Source organism: Crinia signifera, chromosome 2, assembly GCF_055691185.1.
Source record: "Crinia signifera chromosome 2, ASM5569118v1, whole genome shotgun sequence".
Taxonomy (NCBI): Eukaryota; Metazoa; Chordata; class Amphibia; order Anura; family Myobatrachidae; genus Crinia; species Crinia signifera.
This window is the reverse complement of record NC_139218.1, coordinates 50424817-50447464: the sequence shown is the minus strand read 5'-3', so window position 1 is coordinate 50447464 and position 22648 is coordinate 50424817. Positions and strand designations below refer to the sequence as shown.

The following is a 22648-nucleotide window of genomic DNA, read 5'->3' as shown; positions in this document are numbered from 1 at the left end:
ATTCTTAATTTGTTAATCCTGTCTCTCACTCTGGGGGTGTGGGTTCATAGGGTTTACACTATAAAGGTCAAGAGGGTCGGAAGATCGACACAAGCATTAGGTTGACAATGGGACAGTCAACCGAGGAGGTCGACATGATTATTATTTTTTGGGGGGGGGGATTTTAACGTAAGTAGACATGGACGCCTTCGCAGTGCACCGGGTCCTCTCGCTGCACGCGGCACACTATTATATTCTCCCTTTACACCCTAGTGCAGAGGTTCTCAAACTTTTTTGCTCTGGGACCCCGTCAGACAATAAAAATTATTACAGGACCCCAGCAAGTTACCACAGAATGGCCGCCACATGTGTGGTCAGTGAATTGAAGTACCCTCTATTGTGACAGGAAGGCAGTGGGTAATGAGGGGATGGAAGGGGGAAGCAGTGGGTGTTTACTTAATGAGTTAGCCCCTGTTCCCCCTTCCACAGACACATTAATATGATGGTCAGCAACATGGAGACGTGACCCCATTCTGAGGTGGTCGGGACCCACTTTGGGGTCAGGACCCACAGTTTGAGAACCGCTGCCCTAGTGGATGGTATGAAATACCGCCTTTCAGCTAAAAAACAAAAATATGTGAAAAACTCATGAAGCCCTTCTGACTCTCGATCTAATGCTTGTCAACCTTCCGACCCTTTTGACCTTTAATGGTCGACCTAGCGACTGTGTCCCCACTCTGGAATGATGGATTTCAGGTAACCCTTTCGAGTCTGAGCAGCAGCACAACTGCCTGTAAGAGATGGCTGCAGATGACTTGTCCTATTGGCTTTATGGTCACATGCTCCAGACCGAGCTGCCAATGGTTCTCCTACCATATAGAAGCCATTACACTTCCTGATCATCCAATAATGTTGTGCCCCTCATTAATACGTTCTTTATCAATATGGGAGCAGTATACTTTCCTTTCTAATAATCCTTGTCGGGTTCAGTTTGGTTTTTTGTTAAAGTATTGCTATAGGAAGTCTGGCTATGGGGAATCTGTCACATGAGATTGGGTCTGTCACCGTTTAGGACTTGGTGAGAGCTAGGTGATGTGTGACTGTCTTGTTTGTTCTTTTCACATGACCTATAGAGCACGAGCCTTAATGAGGTGTTTGTTGTCCACAATGCTATAGTGTGATTGTGTACATGAGTCAGACTGCTACCTTTCAGTGAGCCGTGATTCCCCCCTCTTCATTTTCCAACTCGCATGCAGAGCGCACACAAGCTAGATAGTAAGTACCTCTGCTTGCTCTGTGATGGTGGAGACTGTAGCAGTGCCCATCTACATCTCCTACGGCATGTAGGCTGGCACAGTTACTAGTATTTGTTCCTGTTTCTTGGGTACTTATGTTACTGAGCGCTTGGGTATGGGTCATTGGACAGACAGCAATTAGGTCGACATGACTGAAGGTCAACTTGGGGTTTCTTTTTTTTGTCCCGAATGTCGTCACAGTCGACATGGACACTGAAACGTAGCACCGCGTCCCCCCCGCATGCCTTGCTGTGCTCGCCATGCTTCGGGCACGTGCCTTGCTACGCTCGGCACACTATTTTATTCTCTCACCACGCCCTAGTGGATGGCAGGGCATGAAATTACCGCCTGAAAATAAGTGAAAACCCCAATACCTACCTTCCCCATGTCGACCTTCAGTCGTCTTGACCTAGTGCCGTATCCTGGCTCCTTCTCTTGTGGTGTTCTGTTTGTGTGGTCAGCTGGTAGTTTCGTTGTTTGAGAGATCTTTTTAGTTTGTTTACATAATACAATATGTACCCCTGCTGTAAGGTAGGTGTCTGATCCATCTTTCTATTGTGCTGTTAGAGCTGAATATTTTGGTCCATCCTCCCCCTTACCCGAGTATAGACTTGATGTTGAAAATTTATATTTTTTTTAATTTTTGTCTGCAAATTCCCCCATGTGGATTTTTAGCAAGCCATTCTTGTTACTAGAGTGCTGTGAGTATGGACAGCTGTGTGTGTATATTGTTCGCCAATCCATGCTTGCACTTTGCCATGAGAATTTCCCCAGGATATGTGTGTGTGTGTGTGTGTGTGTGTGTGTGTGTGTTTGCAGTCATTATTTGATGTAGTCTATAGATGTTGCATTTTGTATGTGCATTCAAATTTCTCTTTTTTTCTTTTCCTCTAGGTCTTAATTTGATTGAAGAGAAGTACATTATGGTAAGTAAGCCAGACTGGCAACACAGTAAGCCAATACAGTGCTGTCATTTGTCCAGAGAAGGGAGCAGGTATAGGGGGTATCCTTTTAGCTACGGTAAATTGCTGCAGCTAATTGATCCCTCAAAGGCTACCCTAATAGCCCAGACCATCGGAAAATACCAGGATTAGGCTCTGTGTGCTTCAGGCACGCAAAGCAGTATCCCCAAAAACAATCCATGTAAGTGTGTCTGCGTGTCACATGGGACCAGTAACTCAGCCCAGATCCAGTGTGTTATCACCTTTAAAACTGGTAATTTACTAAACCGTAAAAACCAGCTGTAATTGTGTAACTCCGTTATACTAATCGAGCAAAAAGGCCTGTTTTTGCCATGTGGTGGCACAGTACACACATTTCTAACGGTTACTCTCTCAGTGTATACTTGTATGTGTTCACAATGTCCAAAATAATGGTCATGCATGAATGACCCCAATTGCTAAAAAAAATGGGAGCAGCGGAGTTGTGGAGAGTGGCTTCCTCTGAACTACACTTAAGGACCTATCCGAGAGGTCTAACAAAACTAGAAAAGAAATCGGTAGGCTATAGATGAAAGTGGCGCTCCTGTCTCCGTAACTAAAGGCCCATACAAATGGAGCAATTTTTGAAAAATATCGACAGATCGCTTAGAAATGAAGCACACATCGCCCAATGTGAAGGCCCCATGACGATGCGCAATTCTGCGCATAGCCATCGTTCACTCAGATCTTTAGCACATGCTGTCAAAATCTAGATCAATTGCCTTGCATGTGCATGAAGAACACTGCGTTGGCACAGATCGCCCATACACACATCACGGGGAAATCGCCTGCCGTACATCGCTTAGCACATATCGCTAAGCAGAATCGCCTCGTGATTGGGGCTTTAGGGGGATGAGTGCTCAGAATGTAATAGATTATACACAGTGCATTTTTTGCTGGTAACCCAGCAGGTGCAAAGGTGTACTAATTACTCAGACACATTTTATAAGGTCCACAGATGGAGTTAATTATTTCACTTGTGATTCTGTAAGGAGACCTGCAAAACATGCACTGCGTGGGGTAATGATGACCGAGTTCCCTAACCACTGGATTAAACCATACTCAGCCAAAGACAGGGGTAGCCAACTCCAATCCTCGAGAGCTACCAACAGTTCACGTTTTCCAGCTCACCTCGCAGGTGCACTCATTACTGACTGACACATTTGAAAAGATCCACAGGCGGCGCTAAATACTTCACTTGTGATTCTGTGAGGAGACATGGCAAACGTTAACTGTTGGTAGCTCTCGAGGACTGTAGTTGGCTACCCCTGGTCTAAGAAGTCTAATTCTCGATTCCTTGTTTGTCCTCTATGTTCCATTAGTGTGGTAATTTTCTGAAGTGTGTTTATACCTGGCGAAAATTTGCAACAGACGTACACATTGGAAAACATATCATTGTAAATTAAATATTTAAAATGAATACCCCAACCGTAACCTGCACAGTGACAATGGGGTCCACATTATACCATTGTCTGAGTGTGTGGCTATGTATTTCCCAAGCAATAGGGTTCTCCTACATGCACTATTAATATTTCACAAAAAAACTATTTTAAAGCTTTATTTTTATAGATCCCCACAAAACCATGATAAATAATGCAGACGCAACATGGTATAAATGATTGTAGTTATACAGGCTTGCTCTACTGATGTTGACCTCATTCATTTTCCGACATAATACAGATAGCTTTAACTATTTATCTTAAATAGCAGTAAGATTTGTATCACTCCTACAGCCGCTGCGCTCAGCTATCAGGTTTTCAATTATGGAACATAATAGTATGTCAATCTGCCACCACATTTCAGCAAATTACAGGGAGATTAATGGAAGGGAGGAGGAAGCTATTGTCATGACGAATATTTTTTTAAGGAAATAATAGATGTTATTTAATATACTAAATGTAACATTACTTTACATTTGAAACTTAACCAGAATTATCAATATGTGAAAATGTCACTTGATCACTTATAGGAGATCTAGCCAGCGATGGTACATGCCTATTACAGAAAAACAAGCAGACTAGTACAGTAAAATATTAATTACACTGTAACCTTGATTTGTCAGTCATTAACCATCTTATGTTCCTATCACAGTATCACACAGACAGATTGGGTGTTTATATTGACTTGTTTGTTCACATGTGGCTGAAGAGTCTTACAAAGTGACAAGTCTTTTTTTATTAATTTTTTTATTTTGACCTGTTCTCTTTAATCCATGGAAAATAAAATCCTAATGTTGTCCTTTGCCTACGTTTGTGTAAAATATCCGCTAAAAATGCCAGCATCGCTTACAGTAACTTCTCTTTTGTATGGGCGCGATGTGTAACTAAACTTCAAATTAATTGACTTCAGATCATTTGCCGGCAATAACTAGAGTGGTTCATATACCTCGACTACGGCCCTGGCATTTTTAGCGGATATTTTGCACGTCTCTCACAGCAACGTTGGTACTCAAAGGGTTAAACGCTACTCTAAGGTGTCAGTTTAACTAGTGGCAACAACAGCAGAAGTCGCTCTCTTCTCGACCCGATCTTACCCCTATGGGGATGCAAAGAAAATCTGTGAATACGGCGGTACAGTAGAGGCTGGTATCTATGTAATCACAGTAATTTATTGCAGCTAATTCATTCCTTCTGGCACCCAGATAGGGAACATTTTTAGGGTGAAATAAAAATAATTACTAATGAACATTATTTTGAGTAATAACAATGACAATTTGATTGATGGCCGAACAGACTATGGTGGCCGATTTATATCTACTTTATACAAGGTGTTCAGTAGTTGCGATTTTTTTTTTTTTTTTTTTTTAAGAATTAAAGTTGTCTACACATAGATAAGGTGACCAGGGTTTCTATTTCATGGTGTGGGTTTTGTAGGGTCTTAAAAGCAGTAGCAGTCTTTGAAATCCATGAACTATCCACCTATTGCCAGACACCTTACACAAACCTGTTATTTTACATATGCATCTCCCATTGGCTGCAGTTGCACACTAAAACACCACCTATGTATTGCCAGGCGAGTCAGACCGTTAAAGGGGGCAATGTCACAGGATATGAATTGGGTAAAAGTTAAAGTCTTTCAGCAGTTTGTTTCAGGATATAAAGTAGAATTTGTTTAATGTAAACTGTTTTTGCATTTTAAATATGACTGCGTTATATACATTTATTATTATTTTGTTTATAAGGCGCCACAAGTGTTTCGCAGCGCCATACAAAGGAACAGTACTGGGAGACAAAACTTGGCATAACATTGAATAAATATAAAAAATAGAGTACAAATAAAGAGCGCCACAGTTCAATACACATTACAGTATAAGTAGTGAGGACTCAATCAACATACAACTAGAGGCTTGAGGCCAATGATGGAGATGAGTATGCAGACGAAGATGGTCACTGAGTGTTGGAGTATAGGAGAGCTGTGAGTGACATGTGAAGAGAAGTGGGCTTTGACAACAGGAGGGAAGAGGGCCCTGCTCGGAGGAGCTTACAATCTAGTAGGAAGGGGAGACGGATTACAAGAGGTTGCATTACAGTTGTAAGATTGCATAACAATTGGGGATTTGAATCCCAATTACAGTCCAACCTTAATCTTCTGAGTTGTCAGGGACAGAAAAATGGTTCATTTAGGATCTGACTTGGGCTTTGAAACTCTGTTCTAACCCGCGTCAGACCCAGGCAGTCCCTGGGTATTCTTGGGTCGGCTCAGTTTACACTGCACACAGAAACGGCGTTAACTGTTCTGCCATTACTTAAAGTTCACATCATCTCCAAGCACCTGGAATCTAGCTTTCCCTGTGCTGTAAATGGGGCTTGATTTGGGATACCCATTCACACTGCTCCGTTATTGGGTCCAACCCTACTTGCTACCTAGGTTGTATTCCTGGGTCACTGGACCCGGTTTAAAGCTTTGAGGACACTTTTTCACACTGAGCCGGGACCTGAGTAGCCCCACCAATAAACTGTAATTTTGGTGGTCTGAAAGGTGTATCAATTGTAGTGTCTTATTATTCCTGAAATCGGAAACAAACATTATGTAACCCATGACAACCACTGTTCTATCAAAGTTTCAGTCTCTGCTTCGTTTTGTAAATTTACGTTTGCCTCTTTTTGTTATTACAGCATGTTTTTAGGTGAAAGTGTCCTTGCCGCAGAGTCGCCTGTGTTATGTGTTTGTAGGGTAAACAATAGTGTGTGTGTGTGTGTGTGTGTGTTTGTGTGTAGACTAGGGGTTTATAACATGTGTGCCATGGCAACATGTTGTTCTTTGTTGATAAGTGTGTATTCAGGAACCTGTTTGTACTACAAAATTCATTGTTGCTTTGCAGGAATATCTATTTACGGAAGTGTTTCATTTAAACAGCATTTAATAATCTCTTTATACCACCCGCTAAGAACACAGGTCAGGACTGGAAATAAGGAAATACATAGAAAGACATCTAGTGAAATGAAGAAATTTGGTGCGCGACACCTTCCAGCTATAAAGTTCCCAAGTTGATTGACAGGAAGCCGGCATCTGGGGGTGGTAGCCGGCCGCTTAATGGGAGTGTCGAGGAAAAACGCAGGCATGCCTAGGGAAAAAGCAGACGTGATAAAGACGAGGGTCTACGACGTCAGCTCCGGCCTCAATCAGGCTGATTTTAACGCAGCTGCAGTGTAAGACCAGGGCTACGTGATGCTTACAATCAGTGTTGACCGGTAGATAATGTAATCAGTGGTAAGCGTTTTTCATGCATGGTTTTAGTCATATTTGTTTGGCTGCCAGCTTTTCGTTCGCTGTACACCTCTATTTGCACAGCGTCTACCTGATCGCTGGCTGCTGCAAATTTGCTGCCGCGCTATCCGCTCTGAATCGACCCCCATGTTCTGAAGAATTTAGGTGGAATTTAATTTTAAAGGGTTTCCATCACCTAAGCATGGTAGATGGAGACACTATGGGGGCTTGGTTGAGGATATGGACTGGATGGTCCATGTCTAGTTTCTCTGACTTGCACCACTGTCATGTAACTGCTTGCAGCGCAGAACTGAATCAGATGTAATTAGTGTGACTATGAGAATTGTCGTGACCAGGACAGGTGAGAAGTCACAAAATACTGAGACGCACATCATGATGATAGTGATAGGAAGACATAAACAATATCCACCTTGAACCAGTGCAGGGCAACTTCTGTGACCTTTGTATCACACTCCTGACTAATAGGGCAGTATTCAATGAGGCCAATTCGACCATGTTTCATGGCGAATTTGTGCTTTTTTCACTTTGGAAGGTGATTTTTTTTTTTTGTGTCGGAAAGTGAATGACCTTATTCAACGTGCACTTTTCCCCGACGGTGAATAGTGAATGAGGGACAATTCACCGTCTGATACTCTCCGCAACTTGCTGTGGTTTGCCGTGAGTGTATTCAATGAGAAGATGGCAAATTGCTTTCTGAGTGATTTTTGCCATGTGTCACCGTGTAGCAATCACCATCTTTTCATGGTGAAGTGGAAAGTGAACTTTTAAAATAATGTTGTTGGTTTTTTTTAAATTTGGTGTCAAAAAATCAGGAATTCTGAGGAATTTTATTCTGAGAAGGGGGATGCTATTTTTATTCATGTGCTTTACAGCACATGAATATATATATATTTAATTTAAAAATTATTATTATTTTTTTTTACACAGAGCAGCCAGCAGGGGTCGGGAGCCGAGAGCCGCTCATTAGATATTCATGTATTCACTGCTCCCAATCATTACATATGCACGATCGAGAGCAGTGAATACCAGGTCCCCTGCTGGCTCTCCCGGGGGGCAGCCTGTGCTGCCTGGCTCCCGGGGAGCCCACCTCCCCCCCACATACCGTCTGGGGCAGGCAGGGAGACTTCCATCTCCCTGCCTGCCGCCGTCCTCAGGCACCGCGGGGGTTCACATTCACCGTCAGGGGCAGCGAGCCCCTGCCTCATTGAATAGTGTGTCAGTGAGGGCTGGCAGCGAGGGCTCCAGCCCTCGGAACACGGCGACTGTGCAGCGAATCCTAAACGGGATTCGCTGCACAGCGCGATTTGGGTCATTTGAATACTGCCCATAGAGCGCAACAAAAGCAGACAGTCTGAACATATGGAAAATTTGAAAAATGTCACTTTGATTAGTTAAAAATTGAAGGCTTAGGGCGGTATTCAATGTCAGGGTCACGGCAGTCGAGCTTGCTCGACCGCCGTGACCCACTCCCGTTCTCGGTCAGCTCGACCGAGAACAAGCAGGCGGGATTCAATGTCCCGCCTGCCGGGGAGCGAAAAGGGGGCGTGGCCGGGAAGAGGCGAGCTGCAGCCGGCAGCTCGTCACTTCCCGGCTGTTTTCGGCAGAACGAGCCCGACAGCTTGTGATGTCGGGCTCGTTCTGCCGAGATACCCTGCTCAATGCTGTCGGGGAAGACAGCATTGAATAGGGCCCGGCGGGCATCTCCCCGGTGGGAGGTGCTCGCCGGAGATTGAATATCCCCCTTAGGATAAATAGTAAAAGCAATCTGAGCACTGCATGGAAAGTGATCACAACATGGGTGAGGTTACATGCAGACATGTGGCGCAAAAGGCCCCCATACACTTGTCTGATTTGGGCAGATTTAATAAAATCCTGACTGATCGAGCCAAGAAATCAGCCCAAATCTGATGCCTCTGATGTCCCCTCATGCATGCAGGTCCGACCTCAGACCCTCCTTCCGTAGGCGGGTAACAGGGGCCCCATGCGATACATCACAGTAGTGTATGGCCACCTAAAGAATCAACTAGGAAATGCAAGTGAGAGACCTTCGCGGAATAGAAGTGAAAATAAGTTCAAAAGTTAAAATTAGCACCAGAAACCTGAATATATAAAAACCATAGATGTCTCCTTTATTGGGATCAGCAATTGTTGTATTGGGATAGTGTTAAGCATTATAAACCTTATAAAATACAGCAGCCTGTGCATTTATGTCTATGGTGATCAGCTTTCCCTAGCCTATTGTTGTAATGTAATACTCTGCTACCTTGTAACAGTGGCCTCCATTTCTTTATGGCTGTAAGAGGGTAAGGTACACAAACTTTGGCTTTGGCTATTGGCACGTATTGGCAATCACCTGATATGTAACCAGCTCCATCAGCTTTCAGCTGAGTCATCACAAGAGGGAGAATAAGGATGGGAAGAGCAGGGAAGGTGTGTTTTTGTTTAATTGAACATTTTAGAAAAATGAGTTTGAGGGGAGTAGTTTGCATGTAATCTGAGGGAATTATTATGCGTTGTTTAACCATTTGAGTGTCAAGTGAATTTGTCAAAATTGTTGTGAAAATTGGCAAGTCTCATTATGACCTGTAAATCCTTTTTATTTTATTTTTCATTTATATAACAAATGCGATTGGCTTTTAAATCTGATTCAGGCGGATCGGTCCTATAAATCGGCTGATACGTGCCTTTATCGCACTAGTAGTGTTCCTTTTAGGAACTAGGGCGGGCAGGGCGGGGGGTCGGACCGGGCCCGCCGACGTCACTATTTTGGGCGTGCCCGGACCGGCGGCGTCACGCAAAGGGGTGGCACCGGCCGGCGGCGTCATGCAAAGGGGGCGGACCCGGCCACCCGGAAGGCTGTACACTGCCGGGGAAGTGCCGGGCATCGCTATGTACAGCGGCGCCGGGCTTCCCCAATCACAACAGCGGTGACAAAGGCAGGCTGTTTTAGCGGGGCGCTGCCAGAGGGGCATTTTGCACTTTAAAAATCGGGCAGGGCGCAACGCCCCGCTACAACAGCCTAGCGGGAACACTACACTAGTGTGTGGGCACCAATAGAGATATCTTAATACTTTTTTTTAACCAGATATAGTAGATGTACATAATACAGATGATCAAACAAGCGAGTAATGCAGGGGAGTTAAATAAGTTTAATTACAATTAGATAATAAGTGCTGAGGTCGGTGTTCCTTATACAAAATAGCACGGGTTTGTGTATTTTATCAAACATTTCCTAAAAAAGAAAATCATGGAATAATCTTCGGAACCTCTTCTGGCATTTCCCAGTTTCTCTGAGAGCAGGGAATAGAAGTCATTGCGCAATGCTGTATCCTCGGTCTCTATACCATTACTCAGGAATAACTGTGAAGTTGGATGTACCGAGCCAGCTTAGCATATGACTATGATTTAATGACACCGCTCAAGACAAACTGGTAAAAATGTAACTCAATAGGTTTAGTGGGACCTGCAAATCTACAAGTAGATGTAGTTCACCAGACATGCATTTAAACGTGCCCTTCAAATACCGATTCTGAAAAATGCAATAAAGTTTCAAGTCATCATTCTTCTAGAATTAATCATGAGTATGGTGTATATATGCTAATTCACTGTGTATGTACTGTATGTATATGTTTATCCATCGCGTGTGTGTGTATGTATGTATGTATATCTATATATCTATATATCTATCTATATATATATATATATATATATAGCGTCCTTGTTGCTGTGCACTCCCTGCTTACAGGTATACTGTCCCGGTGCCGGCTGTAGGATCCCCTCGCAAGGAACTCCAAAATATATCAACCAACTGCTTCGTAGGCAGCTCCAGCAGCACTTCGGTATGAATAAGGAATAAGGAATAGCAGACTCAGCTATACTGCAACGTTTCGAAATTTATTCGTCATCAGGCATAAAAAATACAAACATCGCTCACCTTATATCCCCATCTCCCACGTGAAACACACCTATCGGGTTTGCCGGAAGCGGACCCTCCCACACGTCCGCATCACTTCCGGTCCGGTCGTCCAGGAGATGAGTAAACAACTCTCTCCTCTCCCGGATACCTGAACCAGCCTGTGATGAGTCACTTCCGCCTGGGTTACCACGGAGACGCGGCATCGCTGTCCGTCTGTCTCCTGGATATCCATTTAGCAAGTGACATCGGTTGTGTTTACAAGTCCGTTGCCGCGCTGACCCAGATAGTGATATAAAAAACATCAAAGTTAAAACATCAGGCTAAGGTTAACCCCACTGCTGTAAGGACCTCCATATATAATGCAAATCAATTAAACATATTATACAGGTGTTTAAACCACAATTGCTATGCTGTCAGCAAAAAATACACTATATAAAAAGTACATCATCGCTCTATAATGTCATAGAAATGCACAAGCATGAATGAATTCCACATACCACAATGTATCACATAAGTGCCAATAAGAAAATGAAAATAAAAAATAAAGTATAAAAAATAAAAAATATATATAAAGAAAGGTAAAAAAATTAAATAAAAATAAAAATAAAAATGCAGAAATAGAATGAAGAATAAAGAATCAAAATGAACAAGTATTACAAAAAAGCATGAAGCCCAAGGTGATCGTTCAATCCATTTGGAGACATGGTATTTAATCTATAAATCCAACGTGACTCACATTGGAGTAAAGCTAGCGACCTGTTACCTCCTCTCAATCTTGCTGGTATATGATCAATAATCATATAACGAAAATTTGCCATGTTATGGCCAGCCTGGGCAAAGTGTCTTGCCACAGGCTGGTCACTGGTACCTGTCAGTAATGCAGCACGAATTGCTGTACGATGGCCTGCCATTCGCACACGTAGGGTACAGTCGGTCTTCCCAACATAATGCAATCCACAGGGACACGAAATAAGGTATATAATGAATCTTGTAGTACAAGTGACCCTGTGTCTAATATTATAGCGTTTGCCACTAAAAGGGTGGCAAAAGCTGTCACCAACAGTAAGGCTACGGCAGGTCAAACAGTTGAGACACCTGTAACAGCCGTTACGGCGTCCCAAAAAGCCAGAGGTTTCTGTAACAGGTGGTGGGGTGATGTCCGTCCGGACCACCCAATCACGTACATTTCTCCCTCTAGTGTAACACGACATGATTTTAGTGTCAGCTAAACCCAAGTCCCTATCAGTACTCACAAGGGGCCAATGTTGTTTAGCTATGGTGGAGATTTGATTACTTAATGGATTGAAATGATTAACCCAGGGCATTTTCTTAGGGCCAGATGTGGTTTCTTTAGTTTTAGTTTCAAGAAGAGATGAACGTGGAATGGCCAGTGCCTTAACCTTGGCTACATTCAGTGTGTCTATGTCATATCCACGGATAAGAAAATTTCTGATCATACCATCAATTTCATTACTTGCTTGTTGAGGATCGCTGCATATCCTGCAGGCCCTCAAAAACTGGGAAAAGGGGAGGCCAAATTTAAGTGGCCTAGGGTGAAAGCTCTGTGCATGCAGGATAGTATTGCGATCAGTACTTTTTTTATACAACGTCGTGGATAGAGCACCATTTTTTAAAGACACAGTAACGTCCAAAAAATTGACAAAAGATTGATCTATAGTCGAAGTCAATTTAAGTGGACTAGCTGAAAGATTGTGGCCCTCTATGAAGTCATGGAATCGCTGTTCAGTACCAGTCCATATCAGAAAAATATCATCGATGTATCTGGTATAGAAATAAATCATACCAGATACATCGGACTTGAAAAAGATCTCCTCTTCAGCTTCGAACATATACGCGTTGGCGTACGATGGGGCCACATTGGACCCCATCGCACAGCCAGAGCGTTGAAGAAAAAATTTACCGTTATGTAAGAAATAATTATGAGTCAAAATCATTTCCAATAAATCGCAAAAAAAATCGACAGATGGACCTTCATAACATGGACTGGAACTAATCAGCGATCTCACCGCAGAGATCCCTTCCCCATTAGGGATAACAGTGTATAAACTGGATACGTCTATACTACATAAATAACTATTAGCTGGAATATTTTGAATAGCCATGATCTTATTAATAAACATCGTCGTATCCAGGAGGTATTTCGGATGCCGTACTATGCACGGCTGCAGCAAGGCATCCAAAAACACCGCACTGTTTTGAAACAGTGAGTTGACTGCCGCAATAATGGGCCTGCCAGGGGGGGCGGTGGCATGCTTATGGATCTTGGGGAGGGTATACATGACCGGAGTCACCGGCCATGCAGGTGTTAATGCCTCTCCCAAGTCCTTGCCAATCACACCCTCCCTGACAGCCCGAGATATTCTGGCAGTCAAGATTTTAGAAAATCTTGCAGTGGGATCGCTAGGTAAAAGTTGATACACACCATCATCAGATAATTGCCGGTCAATCTCGGCAATATAAGTACTCAAATCCTGTATAACTATACCCCCGCCTTTGTTAGCGGGGCGTATAGTTATATCTGGATTAGATGAAAGACTTTTAAGGGCCTCAAATTCAGCATAGGAAAAATTGACATGTTCAACACCACTAGAATTAGCTTTGGCAATCACATCCACATCATGGTCAAGCATGCGTGAAAACATTTTAATGGACACATTATTAGTAAGTGGATCAAACTTAGATCTTGGCAATAATTTGCGCAATTGTGGAGGGATAGAAGCATTAAGTGGCACATCAATGGAATCAACAATATCTTTATCTTTATGAAAGTGTTCATGCAATCGGAGCTGTCTATTAATACGATATTTTTCAATCTGCCATTCAAACGGCTTAAATGCGGTGGTAGGCACATATGACAGTCCACGACTCAGAACATCTAACTCCTTCGCAGTAGGAGTATATTGAGACAAATTAAATACTATCGTGCTCTCCTGTTTAAGGGCGGCCTGCCGGGCCTTCCTCGACCGCGACCTCTTGCCGCCACGCCTTGTACGCCCTCTCCATCTCCCTGGCGTTGGAAGCGGGTGCGAATCCCCAAAGGGGCCTTAGATCTGACTGATGGACTGTTAGACGAATCATTAAAGTCAGAGTCACTGGTAGTGTAGTTGTCACGGGAGCGTGCACCTCGTTGTTGGTACTGTCTCCTCGGGCGTCCACGCCCCCTCTGGTCAGAATTAGTCCATCTATATACATCATTGTGCTCATAGTCATTAATGACTTTATGCAATTTTTGCTTTTTGAACGCCAACAGTTCACGTTTATATGTATTCAACTGGACCTCCAACCTTTCACACCAATTGACAGTTGTGTCGGCAGTCAGAGTCGATTTATTAGTGGTTTCAAATACTTTGATCTTGTCACGTACCACTTTAAGTTCACGTCCAGACTCTTCTATGACTAATAACATTAAATCATAGCTGCACTTGTTTAATACGCCAATCCAGCGTTTGCAAAAGGACAGATTATGGCGTCCTATGGTAGGGCAATTCTTCACTCTAAAACCACGTGGAATACGCTTTTCTTTATAATAGTCTGTAAGCGTTACACCATGGTAATAGAAATCCAGTTCTTTTTGTTTTAATCTCAGCAAGTCACGATACACTCCTTCTGGAGTTTTATCCATATCATCACAATATGCATCTTTAAACAATATATCCTCTACTTCGGATTCCGAAAACGTAACTGACACCCCTTGTGTCAGTTTAGACAAGTTAATGCACTCTATCGGAGTCCCGTCAGCAGCAGTGCCTCCCTCAGCCATCAGGGTATAAAATCAGGAACCAGTCCTTGTCACCAAAAATGACTTAATACGTATAGGGATAATCCTATATCAATAGCGGGTGCCACCAGCTAGATATCACCTGTGTCGAAGACCAGCGTGTATCCAATATCAGCGTCCTTGTTGCTGTGCACTCCCTGCTTACAGGTATACTGTCCCGGTGCCGGCTGTAGGATCCCCTCGCAAGGAACTCCAAAATATATCAACCAACTGCTTCGTAGGCAGCTCCAGCAGCACTTCGGTATGAATAAGGAATAAGGAATAGCAGACTCAGCTATACTGCAACGTTTCGAAATTTATTCGTCATCAGGCATAAAAAATACAAACATCGCTCACCTTATATCCCCATCTCCCACGTGAAACACACCTATCGGGTTTGCCGGAAGCGGACCCTCCCACACGTCCGCATCACTTCCGGTCCGGTCGTCCAGGAGATGAGTAAACAACTCTCTCCTCTCCCGGATACCTGAACCAGCCTGTGATGAGTCACTTCCGCCTGGGTTACCACGGAGACGCGGCATCGCTGTCCGTCTGTCTCCTGGATATCCATTTAGCAAGTGACATCGGTTGTGTTTATGTCTTTATTCTTCATTCTATTTCTGCATTTTTATTTTTATTTTTATTTAATTTTTTTACCTTTCTTTATATATATTTTTTATTTTTTATACTTTATTTTTTATTTTCATTTTCTTATTGGCACTTATGTGATACATTGTGGTATGTGGAATTCATTCATGCTTGTGCATTTCTATGACATTATAGAGCGATGATGTACTTTTTATATAGTGTATTTTTTGCTGACAGCATAGCAATTGTGGTTTAAACACCTGTATAATATGTTTAATTGATTTGCATTATATATGGAGGTCCTTACAGCAGTGGGGTTAACCTTAGCCTGATGTTTTAACACGTTTTTCACGTGGGAGATGGGGATATAAGGTGAGCGATGTTTGTATTTTTTATGCCTGATGACGAATAAATTTCGAAACGTTGCAGTATAGCTGAGTCTGCTATTCCTTATTCCTTATTCATACCGAAGTGCTGCTGGAGCTGCCTACGAAGCAGTTGGTTGATATATATATATATATATATATATATATATATATATATATATATATATATATATATATATATATATATATATATATATATATATATATATATATATATATATATATATATATATAGAGAGATAGAGAGATCTATATATAGAGATAGAGAGATAGAGATATCTATATATCTATATATAGATATCTATATCCGATAAACCCAACCGCACCTCACGGAGAGAAGGCAGCACCTCTGAGGGGCCCCCTGTTAGACAGGACCCAAAGGTTTAGAGATGGAGAAAAAGGAGTTTCAGAGTGCGCCAATTCATTTGTATACACAACAAATTTGTTGAACAAACAATATAGTAGTCCGGAAAAGATTCATATAAAAGTTTATTCAGGAATCTTCCAAATGATGATACAGGCCCAACGCGTTTCGTCAATACCTTGACTTCATCAGGGGCATTGGAAGTAGAGCAGTACAAAGCAGTTTCACACTATAGATTTTCCATTGTTTAATTTAAAAAACAAACAGCAGAAGTTTTCATGCGAAAGACAATACTGGAAATGGTTTACGTTGATATCACTAAAGATCAGCAACAGTGGTAGAGCATGGTAAAATAGCAATCCAATGGTCTCCAAAGTTAATCACAGTTTCAGGGGAAAGATAAATAACCCCAATATACAATTAGAGCAGTGCAGACCGGAAGTGAACTCCTGAGATCCAAATGTGTAGATATTGAAACGTTGCTGTAATAACCTATTTCACGCAAGAGGTCGGTATTTCTCGCAAGATTTCTTTTAATCAACAGCAGCAGGAGACTGTCAGTCCTATTCAGCGGCAGCCACCGGAGAGTGGGACGGCTGCAGCAGGACAATTTGTAAGATACATTTTTACATATGGCCCTTGGCACACAAAAGGTTCCCCACCCCTGATTTTAAGGTAACGTTTTAGATGTTCTGATAGACCTATGTAGATGCAATTCAATATTGTCAGCTGACCTCAACAAAACAATGGGACCTGATGCCTTATTATCCTATTAGTGGCCATAGCATGTCTCATGTTTCTCAGTCCATGTTTAGTGACTTTAAGAGTAAATCTTTTAAAGACATAATTGGTTTCATAGTAACATTCCATTACACTGTGGTGCTGGAACCTGTTTTTCACATCTTAAAAAGAGGAAGTCAGATCATTTCCTCATAATATACCATAGGGGAATCACATAGACATATTTAGCACATAACTAATGTTGCTTTTGTAGTACGGTGCTTCCCAGTAACCATATGGAAACTTAGGGTACTTCTCCAGAAGCAGAATACACTTCTAGATAATGCCATATAAATGGCAACCGTTTGAGTACATATCCCACTCACATAATGAAATAGTTGTGTGCTGGCGTAGAGCAAATACCAACAGACGTGTTTCAGCTAAAGACAAACTCGCCTGGGACACATCTGCCTGTGGAAGGATGTCTTCTGTCAGCGCAGGTGTCTGGTTTACCCTGAAAACCTGTTGAGTGGAGCATGGTCTCTGGATAGTCTATACAAATGACGGAATCTGTAAGTGTTCTTATTTACTTTTTTTTTTTTTTTTTTTTTCTTGTAGTAATTAGTTCGTTTATTTTTATTTTTTAAATGGCTTTAGATGAAAAGATGTGTGTGTGTGTGTTTGGGGTTATAGCTCTATAGTATTCCCTTCAGGCAGCACAATTACCATAATGGGGTGTATTCAATGCCATGGGTGAGCGGCGACAGCGAGCAGGGCTTCCTGCTCGCTGTCACCACTCGCCCTGTCAGTATTCAACTCGCCCCCCTCATACGTCAATTCCCCCTCGCTCCATTTTTGAGCAAGGGGCAATTGGCGTATACGGCTCCAGAAACAACGAGACTCGCGGCTAAATACAGCGGGTTTTCTGCATTAGCCGCGGGTCCCTATGTTTTGGGGAATTCTCGCCGTCCTGTGACGGCGAGGATTTCACCTGAATGTTGAATAGGGCGAGCGACTGGAGAGGGGGTTAAACAGCGAGGATCGCTGGTTTTCTGTAATCCTCGCAGTTTAACCCCCTTGCCGGCCGCATTGAATACTACCGTTTATGTTACTTATGAGTGTTGAAATACAGTTTTAAAGTGATTTAAACTTAACGCATCTTGGTTTTGTTCTTGTATTCACTACACATTTGTATTCATTGGTGACTGTAAATATAGTGTTCTAACATTCATCGAATAAGGTCACAGAAGGATATTAGTTTACCCTTTATTTTTTTCAATAAAAAAAATAATTATAAATATATGTAAAATACATAGAAAACTACCAGCCAGCAACATCAATTTAGAAAAAAAAATATTTTTCTGGCATTTTAAAATGCATTGTGACGAACAAGAATAAAGTGCAGAAAAAAAATCTTTCTTTATCAAGGAGTAGTCTGTATAGGAAAATAAAGTACTTAGCAATTTGACAGCCATAGCCATACATACATACATACATACATACATACATACATACATACATACATACGTCCTCACTCCAGGGGGTCCGCACTCGGTGTAAATCAATCAGGAGAGGGGGAGGATGAATTAACATCAAAACATATCGTAGGTAAAATGGGCACTCGTCAAGGTTTCAAAAAATCTATGTATTTACATCAGAGTGTGGATGGTATGTCTTCTCTGATGTAAATACATTTTGAAACCTTGACCTTGTTGAGTGCCCATTCTACCTAATATATAGGATTATTATTTTTTATTATTGTGGTGGCCAACACATATAGTGCCCGACTTTTCAAGGCTCGGTGCCTCTTTCAAGGTGTGATACAAATGTGAAAAAGAGGCACCAAGCCTTGAAACGTCTGGCACTATATGTGAAGTACTATATGTGAAAAATGTTTTTTTGTTTTTTTTTACAAATCCGTGAGTACCGCTGATCTTTTCTTCTAGTATCCAGTCTGCACTGAGGGCACTGCGATATCAAGGAACCCTGCTCGGTCAGTGTGTTGGCCACAACACCAGGCTATAGATAGAGAGAGATTATTATAGTAGCATACTATGGTGATGGGTTATTCACATTTTATATGATGGAAATAAAGGTAATGTGCCTGATTCTCCACTGCATGCTAGTTCCAAGTTCTATGACTGGGCATTAAACATGGAGGGATATACACTCTACAGGAAAGACAGGGAAAATAGAAGGGGCGGGGGTGTGTGCCTATATGTAAATAATAACTTAACATCATGTGAGAAAAATATGAGCACAGACCTGGAAGACGACAACTCGGAGACAGTGTGGGCAGAGATAACCGACAATAATAAGAAACCAAAAAACAAATTTATAATAGGGGTATGCTATAGACCACCAAATATAAATGAAAGGGAAGAGTCTCTTCTTTTAAACCAAATCAAACAAGCATCAAATCAGGGTCAGGTATTAATTATGGGGGATTTTAATTTACCCGACATTGATTGGGAAAACGAAACAGGTAAATCAGCAAGAAGCAATGGGTTCTTAAGCTTACTTAAAGACCAGTTTATTACACAAACGGTAGAAACTCCAACTCGTGATGAGGCGCTCTTGGACTTAGTATTAACAAATAACACAGACTTAGTTTCAAACACAAAAGTAATTGAACAATTAGGGAATAGTGATCACAATATGGTTTCACTGGAAATCAACTTCAGTAAATTACATCAAAAAGGATCTGCAAAAATACTAAACTTCAGAAAAGCGAACTTTGAATTATTCAGGGAAGCCCTAACAGGAATTGGGTGGGAAACTGTTATGGAGGGAAAAAATGCAGAGGAAATGTGGGATACTCTAAAAAAGGTGCTTGATTCACTAACTATTGAATACATTCCTAAAGTAACTAAAGGTAAATTCAACAAAAAAAAGCCACCATGGTTGGACAAAGAAGTAAGGTCAGCTATCAACAATAAAACCAGAGCCTTTAAATTCTATAAAAATAACTTGAATGAGGAGGCGTTCGCAAAATACAAAGAATCAAACAAAACTTGTAAAGGGGTAATCAAAGCAGCTAAAATATTATATGAAGAGTGCATAGCCACTGAAAGCAAAACCAACCCAAAGAAGTTTTTTAAATACATAAATAGTAAACGTTTAATTAAGGAAAACATAGGCCCACTAACTGATACTAGTGGAAAAAGTGTTACTGAGGACAAGGGAAAAGCAAAACTGTTAAATGAGTTCTTCTCATCAGTATTTACTAAGGGAGAGCAGACTGTGGAACGAACATTTACCACAAACGGGACAAATAAGCCAGATCTCATTGTGGATTTCACGCCGAAGGAAATAATACTGAGGCTAAGCAAACTCAAAACAAATAAGTCACCAGGGCCAGATGGGATTCATCCGAGGGTATTAATGGAATTAAGGGATGAACTAGCTACCCCCCTACATTATATCTTTAGCAAGTCACTATCGTCAGGTATAGTACCAAAAGATTGGAGAATAGCAGAGGTAGTGCCAATATTCAAAAAAGGAAAAAAGGAAGATCCCGCTAATTACAGACCCGTTAGTTTAACATCAATTGTGGGTAAACTATTTGAAGGATTTTTAAGGGATGGTATCCAGGAATATTTAGATCATCACCGTCTACTCAGTACTAACCAACATGGGTTCGTGAAAAATCGTTCATGCCAAACTAATCTACTAGGGTTCTATGAAGAGGTTAGCAAAAACCTCGATAATGGAAATGCTGTAGATGTGATTTTCCTAGATTTCGCTAAAGCATTTGATACTGTCCCACACAAGAGATTGATTAATAAAATGGAGAACCTAGGATTGGGTGAAAATATCTGCAGATGGGTAGGGAATTGGCTATGTAATAGAGAACAAAGAGTGGTTGTGAATGGTGCCGTATCAGATATGATACCGGTACTAAGTGGAGTGCCCCAGGGTTCGGTTTTGGGGCCCATTTTGTTTAACATTTTTATTAACGATATTGGGATAGGGTTACTCAGCAATGTATCCATCTTTGCGGACGATACAAAACTTAGCAAAGTCATCAAATCACCAGAAGATGTCACCATGCTTCAAAATGATCTTGCAATTCTAGATGAGTGGGCAAAAAAATGGAAGATGAGGTTTAATGTAGATAAATGTAAGGTTATGCACCTTGGGAGACACAACCAGTGTGCAAGTTACAACCTTAGCGGAGAGGAACTGGGTAATTCCATACTTGAAAAGGATCTAGGAGTCCAAATAGACAGCAATCTAGGATGTAGTGCCCATTGTAATGTAGCTACAAAAAAGGCCAACAAAATTCTGGCATGTATTAAGAGGGGAATGGAAACTAGGGACTCAAGGGTAATTGTGCCACTGTATAAAGCATTGGTGAGACCTCACCTAGAGTACGGAGTACAGTTCTGGGCCCCACACTATAAAAAGGACATCATAGAATTAGAAAAAGTCCAAAGGCGTGCAACAAAGCTTATTAGGGGAATGGAGAATTTAAGCTACGGGGAGAGATTAAGCAATTTGGGACTATTTACATTAGAAAAGAGACGTTTAAGGGGGGACATGCTCAACATGTACAAGTATATCAAGGGCCAATATAAGGAACTGTCACACACCCTATTTTCTACTAGAAAGGAATCTAGGACGCGAGGGCATGAGTATAGATTAGAAGAAAAAAGATTTCATTCAGCTAGTAGAAAGAATTTCTTTACGGTCAGAACAGTCAAACTCTGGAACTCTCTTCCCAGAGAGGTGGTAACGGCTGGCTCATTAAATGCGTTCAAGGCAAAGTTAGACAAACATTTACTGGAGAAAAACATCCATGGGTACAAATAAGAAATATAATTTGTCTGTAAAATACCAGAACCTACCAAATCAGCAATGGATATCTATACCAGGTTGAACTAGATGGACGCAAGTCTTTTTTCAGCCTTACCTACTATGTAACTATGTAACTATGTATAATTATAATGCCATGACACCACAGGCTGCTCCCCCTGTATAATAATAATGCCATGACACCACAGACTGCTCCCCCTGTATAATATAATAAAAGTAATGCCATGACACATAAATGATTATACAGGAGGAGCAGCCTGTGGTGTCATGGCATTATTATTATTATACACGGGGACACCTCAGGAAACAGCAGATATATATATTTTTTTTATTGTGAGTGTGATCCTCATCCTCACTTACTGTTTCTCCATCTGTCCTGCAGCTGCTGCGGCTTCCAGCTTTTCTTCACTGCTTGCTGCGGCCACACTGTCCCCGACTCCCGGTCCAGCTTCCCTGCCTGCTCCTACTTCTCTACAGACGCATGGGCGGGCGGCGTCATCGTCATGACGTCCCCACCCAGTGTCTGCCACTGCCGGGCATCAGAGGGAACAGGCGGCTGGGCCCTCCTCCACGTAGCCGTGGAGGCCGGCGGCCATATTTCTGTAGCCGCATACATATGTGCCTACAGGAACATGGCCGCCAACAGTGGAGGAACAGGTAAGGCGGACGTGGACGCGGCCCGCAGCACTCCTGTTTTAGACACACTGCCCCTGCGTGCTATCTCCTCGCGCGGGCCACATGACCAGGTCTGGCGGGCCGGATTTGGCCCGCGGGCCTTGTGTTTGACACCCGTGGCTTAGATAGTTACTCTGGGTTTATGATCACACCCGGCCTCTGGTATTGCCACAGTATTACTGGCAATAGAGAATCAGGCTGTGTATATGGTAGTTTTGTTATGTACACCAAGAGACAAAGTTACTGTGTATGGGGAATGAAAGGAAATGTGCCAAAATGTTCGCATCACCTCTAATCCCTTGTAATTAATTGCTAAATTAGCTCAGCCTTTGTGATCTCTCATTCCATTATCTATGCCTGAATCATGTAAACTGCATGCTTTTTTGGAAGTGGTACTCTACAAAGTACAGTACCTGATTTT

General features: G+C 42.0%; 1 protein-coding gene across 1 annotated transcript in view; it reads left to right on the top strand.

Annotated features, from left to right (window-relative positions):
• Nucleotides 1-22648, top strand: part of MTMR4 (myotubularin related protein 4) — a 76211-nt gene that overhangs the window by 4577 nt on the left and 48986 nt on the right. Inside the window, exon 2 of the mRNA XM_083172044.1 lies at nucleotides 2169-2200. Coding sequence (XP_083028170.1) covers nucleotides 2198-2200 — 3 coding nt within the window. The 5' untranslated portion in view covers nucleotides 2169-2197. The remainder of the gene's footprint in view (nucleotides 1-2168; nucleotides 2201-22648) is intronic.